The sequence below is a fragment of the Trichechus manatus genome, unplaced genomic scaffold, assembly GCF_000243295.1.
Source record: "Trichechus manatus latirostris isolate Lorelei unplaced genomic scaffold, TriManLat1.0 scaffold00265, whole genome shotgun sequence".
Taxonomy (NCBI): domain Eukaryota; kingdom Metazoa; phylum Chordata; class Mammalia; order Sirenia; family Trichechidae; genus Trichechus; species Trichechus manatus.
Genome location: NW_004444201.1, coordinates 1,619,739 through 1,628,144, shown reverse-complemented (window position 1 = coordinate 1,628,144; position 8,406 = coordinate 1,619,739). Strand labels below are relative to the sequence as shown.

Below are 8,406 nucleotides of genomic sequence, written 5' to 3'. Positions count from 1 at the left end.
CAGCCATCTAAGATGCATCAATTGGTCCCAACCACTTGAGTAAAGAAGAACGAAGAACACCAAAGACACAAGGAAAGTATTGGCCTAAGAGACAGAATGGGCCACATAAACCAGAGACTTCATCAGCCTGAGACCAGAAGAACTAGATGGTGCCCGGCTACTACCAATGGACATCTTGACAGGGAACACAACAGAGGGTCCCTGATGGAGCAGTAGAACGATGGGATGCAGAACTCGAATTCTAGTAAGAAGACCAGACTTAATGGTCTAAGACTGGAGGTGCCCCAGAAAGCATGGCCCCTCATCTCTCCATCACCCCAAAACTAAAACAATTTCCGAGGTCAACTCTTCAGGCAAGGATTGGACTGGATGGACTGTGGGACATAAAGTGATACTTGTGAAGAATGTGCCTCTTAGACAAGTAGATACAAGAGACCAAAGGGGCGGCTTCTGTCCAGAGGTGAGAGGAGAAGGCAGAGAGAGTTAGGAGCTGGTTGAATGTTCATGGGGAATCGGGGGCGGAGGGGAGGAGTGTGCTGTCACAGAATGGGGTGAGTGGTTGGGGTCTCATAACAAAGTATGTTAAAAAAAAGAAGTTTACCTGGAATGAGACATGAAGGACAACTGCAAAGAAAAATTTTCAAAAAGGAGAATAATGAGCTAGGTCTTTCTTTATAAATTATTATAATTTTGCAGTATTTAAGCAGTATGTGAAGAAAAGGGTCCAGAACTATAGTTTTCAAGTTATTAAACGTTGCTAAGAATACAGGAATATAGTTATTTTCTTTCCTTTTGCTTTGTAGATTCTTTTTTTTTCTTGAATAACCATACTTTTTGGTAAGCATAAATAAACAAATAGCAAAATACTCTAGTCTCCAATTTAGGGTCTCCTCCTCAATAAGTACCCTTCTCCCTGTTGCTTTGTAGTTGCTGAGAACAAGCTGGCAGACTTAGAGAGAGAGATAAGGAGCCTGAAATCAGAACTGTACCACACCAAAAAGCGTAAGATTTTCCTACACCCCTGATGTCTTCTTGGTTCTCACCTCTTTCTTCAGGGTGCTCCAGGTTTTTGGGAGGGTGGAAGAGAACTAACACTTCTGAACACTTATTATATACCAGGGCCTATGGTAGGTCAGCATTTCCTCATAATATGGTTCCATTCAATCCTCTCACCAACCCTATCTGTGAATGTCCACCATTTTGTTTACAAGTGAGGAAAGAGGCCCAGGAGGTGTAGGTAGGTAACTCATTCAAGGTCACACAGCCAAGAAGTAGCAGAAGAAGGACTGGATGGAGGTCTATCATCTCCAGAGTCTTGACTCCTTCCTCAGCATCCATTTTTCTCAGATCACTGTCCAATCCTCTTTCTAATCTGGTGCCCAGGCCTGGTGGTGAGACCCTAGCATGTCTTCCTGTGTCTACCTGTGCAGGGGTGGGTTTTAACAGATGCTTGTCTCCAGGGTGGAATATCCCAGGAGAGTCCAGGCTGTCTGCCAAGGGCTGGGTATTCTCCTTGGCCCTATGACTAAGGCCTATTTCCTTACTGGCTCTGACCTGACCTGGTTGGGAATGGGGACTATTTTTCAGAGTTCTGACTCAAGCTGACCTTAGCCTTGGTGTCAGAATGTCTCTCCAGAGGGGCTCTGTCCAGAGAAAGAATTTTTCACCCACTCTCCTGGGCTGGGCTCCAACCCTAGTCAATGTCACCCCCCAACTGTGATTTCAGTGCAAACCTTCTCTTTGGGCAAAAAGTCTGGGAAGAAGCTCTATGTGACCAACGGTGAAAAGATGCCCTTTTCCAAAGTGAAGGCTCTGTGCGCCCGGCTCCAGGCCACTGTGGCCACCCCTAAGAATGAAGAGGAAAACAAGGCCATTCAGGATGTAGCCAAGGACACTGCCTTCCTTGGCATCACAGACGAGGTGATCGAAGGTCAGTTCATGTATGTGACAGGAGGAAGACTGGCCTACAGCAACTGGAAGAAAGATGAGCCTAATGACCATGGCTCAGGGGAGGACTGTGTGACCCTGTTGACAGATGGGCTCTGGAATGACATCTCTTGCTCCTCCTCCTTCCTAGTGGTCTGTGAGTTCCCAGCCTGAGGGGAACATCCCTCATCTGCTAGGCTCCCTGCTGAGCTCTCTGCAGCTATGGAAGGTAATTCAAAGCCAGTTTTCCCATACTCAGTGTTGGGTCATTCCTTTGCGGGGATGAGAGGAAAAGGCAGGGGATGGATTTGATGGTGGGATGAGGAAGTGAGAACAGGCTAACAGTGGGACATGAGAGTTTCTGGTCCAGTCCCTGGCAAAGGACATCTTCCACTCCCACTCAGAAGTACAGCACTGAATCAGAGTCAACCATGGAAAGCGTCACGTCAAACCCTCTCCCTGTACAATGAGGACACTGCAGCCCACAGAGGGACCCACTGTGGTCCTTATCTGTGTCAGCGTGGGCACTAGAGCTCAGTTTCCAAGATTCAATTCCTTTGTCTCCAAGTGTTGCCACTACTGATGCCAAAGTCTCCTGCCCTAAGCACCTTCCCAGGGCTAGCTCAGTGCTCTCCATCACATAGGTATTGTTTTCAGCTGTTCACAAGCTGCCTCAGAAAACCTCTTATCACTTGATTACAACACCCAACAATGTCTCGCCTGAGTAACAATGACTAGTCCCAGGAAAAAAGACTAGTCCCAGTTGACCTTGAGGAATCCTGTCATAGTCAGGATTCTCTATGAAACAGAACGAATATGATATATATATATACATATATATGTATATGCATATATATATATATATACATATATATGTATATGCATATATATATATTATTTTTTTTAAGGAATTGGCTCATGCAATTGTGGGAGTGGGCAAGTCCAAAATCTGTAGGTGAGGTAACAGGTGGGAAACTCTGGCTTTCTTGTGCCTGAAATTGGTATGGTAGGTCAGGTGGTGGGAGAGAGAGGGGAATTCTGGCAGAATGTCTGTTTATAGTCTGGAGGCAGAGTCCTCCCTGGGGAAACACCTTAAGGCCTTCAACTGATTGGATAAGGCCCACCCACATTAGGGGGAAGGGGGGTGGTGGGTAATCTGCTTTACTTAAGGTCAACTGATTTAAATGCTAATCACATGTAAATAACCTCATAGCAACATCTAGACAAATGTTTGGCCAAACAACTGGACACCGTAGCTTAACCATGTTGACACACAAAATTGCCCATGACAAGGACAAAAAGCAGCCTTTCCTTCCTGCATAATTTTGGAGACTGGCTAGATACCATGGTGCCTGCCAGCATCAAGGGAGGAAGTAGACAGTCATGCAGGCTAAGCTCCTCCCCACAGGACATCACCTGTCTCAGCATCCTCTCCCTTTACTGTAACATCTTCATCCCACTATAAGTTCAACAGTTCTGTTATCAGTAGAGACGAGAGGAAAAAACTCTGCAAAGGTGAGCCTCACATCCTGTGGGGCCAATCATGCAGCACCAGCCAGTGAGCAAATGGAACCCCCTTCTAAGCAGTTTCTGGTGCCGTCTTGGTCACAACACTGTCATGGCCACACATATTTCTCAGGAACCTCAGGGTGGGGTTGAGGTGACACACAGCCAGTGCAGCAAACTAGGGGAAGAGAATGACGGACCAGTTGCCATTCACAGGGGGGCATTGGTGGTTCAGTGGTAAAATTCTTGCATTACACACTGGACACCTGGGTTTTACTCCAGGCCAGTGCACCTCATGCATAGTCACCACCCATCTGTCAGTGGAGGTCTGCATGTTGTTTTGATGTTGAACATGGAGCCCTGGCGGTGCAGTGGTTAAGAGCTCAGCTGCTAACCAAAAGATCCAGACACTCCCTATGGGGCAGTTCTACTCTGTTCTATAGGGTCGCGATGAGTTGGAATTGACTTGAAGGCAGTGAGTTTTTTTTTCTTTGGTGTGGTGTTGAATAGGTTTCAGTGGAGCTTCCAGACTAAGACAGACTAGGAAGAAAGACCTGGTGATCTACTTCTGAAAATCAGCCAGTAAAAACCTTACAATTGTTCATCAAAAGATTATATCAAAAAAGTGGGAACACAACCTATAGACCAGGAGAAAATTTGGGGGAACCATACATCTGATAAGGGTGTAATACCCAAAATATATAAAATACTTCTACAACTTAACAACAAAAAGACAAATACACCAATCCAAAAATGGGCAAAGGACTTAAGCAGACATTTCACCAAATAAGATCTACAAATGGCCAACAAGTACCTGAAGAGATGCTCAATATCATTGGTCATTAAAAACCAAAAAAACCAAACCTATTGTTGTTGAATTGATTCTGACTCATAGCAACCCTATAGGACAGAGTAGGGTTTTCAAGGCTGTAAATCTTTATGGAAGCAGACTGACAACATCTTTTTTCCCACAGAGCTGCTGGGGGGTTCAAACTGCAGACCTGAGCACTTAATCACTGCACCACCAGGGCTCCTCATTAGCCATTAAAGAGATGCAAATCAAAACCACAATCAGATACCATCTTACACCCATTACAATGACAATGATAAAAAACAAAAGCACGGAAAACAATAGGTATTGGATAGGTTGTAGAGAAACTGGAACCCTCATCCATTGCTGGTGGGAATATAAAATAGTACAGCCACTGTGGAAAGTGGTGGTTTCTCAAAAGTTGAACATAGTACTACCATATGACCCAGCAAACTCAATCCTAGGTATATAACCAGAAGAAGTGAAAGCAGGAATGCAAACAGAAACATGTACAACAAGGTTCACTGCAGCACTTTTCACAATAGTCAAAATGTGGAAACAACTGAAATGTCCATCAACAGATGGTTAAACAAAGTGTAGTACGTACACAATGGAATACTACTCAGCCATAAAGAGAAATGAAGTCCTGATGCATACCACAGCATGGATGAACCTTGAAAACATCATGCTGAGAGAAATCAGTCAGTGGCAAAAGAACACATACTGTATGATCTCACTTACATGAAATAAGCAAATATATAGAAACCAAAAATTATTAGTGGTTACCAGGGAAGGAAAAAAGGGGAGTTTTTGCTTAGAGGGAGTGAGTTTATGTTAATGATGGTGGGATAATTTGGGGAGTGGGGGAAGAGCTCTATGGATCACAACAGTCCAATCCGCAACTGATTATAGGGGATGGTGAAGGACCAGACAACATTTCCTTCTGTTGTGCATACCGTTTCCGTGAGTTGGGGGCCAACTTGACGGTAGCTTACAACAACATTCACAAAAAGAGACTGGAAATATTTCATGAATGGGCCAAGAGCCACTTTAACTTAATGAAATACTTTTGTTAAAATTATTTTTCCATCTTGTTTTTCTTTGTATCTGAACTACCAAGGAGAGCCCCTCATGCTTGGTAAGTGTTGATGAACATTTGCTGAATGGGTACACCAAAGAACTACCAAATGGATAAGTGGGCTGGACACTGAGAACTGAATGTTGGGCAGCTGCTCTCCCTGAGGTGTGCTTCTTCTGCAGGATAAGCAGGTAGTTGTGGGGGTCTGGCTGGGACGTGCTGAAGGCTGGGTGAGGGTGGCAGGACCTGTGTCCTCAGCCTCTAGCACAACTAGACTGTCTTAACATCACTGAACTGTCAATCCCATGAGCCTTTTCTCTAGGCACTACACTTGCAGCCAATGAAAGGACTATTTTAATGATGTAGAGTGGAGCAGTTCACTGTTTTCAGTTCAAATCCAGACTGCTTGCCAAAGGAATGGGAGGCAACTTAAAATATAGAAACATATGTGAAACTGTGGCTTATGGCAAAGGGAAAAAAGACCAGAAGCTGTTTAGAAGGAAGAAAGACATACATCTACCACCAACTGTACTGAGAGAATTACCGTAACCAAGCATGAAATTTGTCTGAATTTTCTCATAGCCAAGACAAAAATGAGAAATCTGACAGGCAGCCTTTAGATAATTCTGTCTGAGGAAAGGGTTAGAGTCATAGTCTCCTCTGAGATGAAATCCCCCTTTGGGTACACTGCACATAAGTTTGTCATCTTCGGCTGTAAAGCTGTAGAAGATGCAGGTCTGAACTTTACAGGGGTAGTTCCAGCATGTGATGATTGCCCCTCAGTCAGGGCACCTCAATAGCAACCTTCAGGACAAGCTCAAATTCTTCCATTCCCCTTTCAGGTTTCTCCTTTTGGTTCCTTCTATGGTGCTTCCTTCCCTCTACATTTCTCAATCACTAGATCCTTCTTAGAGAGTTTTCCATGCCACCCAAGACCCCATTCTTCTCCCCTGCCTATGTGCCAGCCCCTTTAAAGAGCCTTGCTGATTCTCTCTTCTCTCTGCCCACCTTGCAGGACATGAAGGTCCTCCCCAGGCTCCTGGATCGGCAGGGCTTGTTCTTCCCTGATCCAGCACCTGACAATCTTTTCAGAACTCCTCTCTCTAACCGAACCCCCTTGCCACCACTCTGCCCCTCAGCCGAGAATTGAGAGAGATCACCTCCCATATTCATGCCCCAATTTTCATCAGCAAGGAATTCGTTTCTCAGTGCCTGACAGTCATTTCTCAGTGCCTAGCTCGCTCATCCATTTGGTGGTTCTTTGGTGTACCCATTCAGCAAATATTCATCAACACTTACCAACCATGAGGGGCTCTCTCTGGTAGTTTAGATACAAAAGCACTTCACTAAGTTAAAGCGGCTCTCAGCCCATTCATCAACACAAGTTATCTCAAGAGAAATTTCAGTGAATCTAAAGATACAGGATTCTGAGGAGAGTCCATAGATAGGGACTGTGGTTCATCCAGATCTCTCAGGACCTGGAACAAGAGGGAAACAGTAACTTTCTGTCTATCTCGAGGGCTGTGAGCAGTTTCTTTTACTCAGGGACCTACAATAATTGATATCTCTTGCATGAGGAACCCAGAGAAGCCAGGCTGGGGACCCCAGGGGTGGACCTCAGGGTTCTTGGAACCTCAGGAATGGGGATGGTTCAAAGCAACCTCTTGAGTCCTTTGTTCTGATGAAACGGGAGTCTCTACCATGTCATTCCCATGCTGGAATTTTCCTGGTTTGGGGGCCCAAAACTGGAAAACATCTCTGACTTAGTCTTCTTTAGCTGCCTCTTGCACAGAGTAAGAACCTGAAGGTCATGCCTCAGAGCATTCCTGGAAAGGAAGCTGGTGTTCAGACCTCTGTGGAGCTTGGGCCATGCCAGAGGACAAACAAGGCCTGGCCTCTGTGTGCCACATCAGGGCTGAGGGAGAGGCAGCTGGGTTGGTGGGAAGTTCAGGATTTGGAAGCAGGAGACTACGGTTTGAGGCCAACTCCCTGACAAAAACCCAGTGGCAGTGGAGAAGGCATGTTGGCTCCCTGGGCCTCAATTTCCCTGTCTGTAAGTTGGTCTCTAAAGGCATCTCCCTTCTACAGCTGAGGACTTAATTGTCACATGGATTCAGAACTGCAGAGGCCATTTCAGGAGCAAGGCTGCAGAATCTGAGCACGATTTTCAGTGTGTTACCCGTCTATGCTGGCCAAACTAATCGTGGTTTGAGCACTTACCAGCTATTTCTGAATTCTATGGAAAGCCACCCTGGGTAAGTTAGAATGGCCAGTACACCTTGCCCTTGAGATGAGGATTAGGTTTAAATTATGTGTGTAAATCAGTGTTCCCCTGCGAAGTGCAGACACAGTCAGGGTGATCGCTGCTTGCTTCCTGCACCAGAATGAGAACACCTACCAAAGCTCATGACATTTGGGGAGAGGCTCCAGCTCAGTTTCTGGATCCTGGAGTTGTGGGGCCTTGTCTCTGCAGGACACTCTCTGCTCTTATTGTGGGCCATGCCCAGGCCAGAGGATGGGGCTGGGGGGCCAGCTGAAGGCCCAGCAGTCACTTTTCTCAAACCTCCTTCTTGCCTGTGTCAGTCTGCACACCTTCTCTGTGGCTGTCAGAGGTCTGGCTAATACAAGGGGTCCCCATTAAAGCCGGGGACCCACAGGCCCTAGAAGAGCCTCCTTAGTACCTGTGTCATGGCGGAGCCTCCGAACCAGCAGGTTGTTTGCTCGTTATTGCGTAACTGGTCTGTGCTTTGGAGCCTGCCAGGAATCAGGGATTTTTTTCAGTAACCAGGAAGGGATCACATGTCATCACGGGGATGTTGGGAAGTGGACTTGTTGAAGCAGAGTGGCTGCTGGATTGCTGGGAAGATGGGAGGAGCCTGGTGCGGGGATTCCTGGGGGAAAAGACACTCCCAGCCTTGGCAGAAGAGGGTTGTGATGACTGCCTGTGTGAGGAGGAATGGCGTCTCCAACTGTGAACCAGGGTTTTGTCCAGGTAAATGCAGGTGCCATGCTCACAAGAAGCAGGGTGAAAACGTCCATTTGTTAGCTAAGCAAAGCCTCAGTCTAGGCTCACCACATAAGTCAG

At 46.1% G+C, this 8,406-nt stretch overlaps 1 protein-coding gene across 1 annotated transcript in view; it reads left to right on the top strand.

The window, feature by feature from the left end:
* The window catches only part of LOC101354394 (mannose-binding protein A-like), a 7,100-nt gene extending 5,000 nt beyond the window's left edge, over positions 1 to 2,100 (top strand). Inside the window, exons 3-4 of the mRNA XM_004389886.1 lie at positions 928 to 1,002; positions 1,727 to 2,100. Coding sequence (XP_004389943.1) covers positions 928 to 1,002; positions 1,727 to 2,100 — 449 coding nt within the window. The remainder of the gene's footprint in view (positions 1 to 927; positions 1,003 to 1,726) is intronic.
* Positions 2,101 to 8,406: the final 6,306 nt, after the last annotated feature.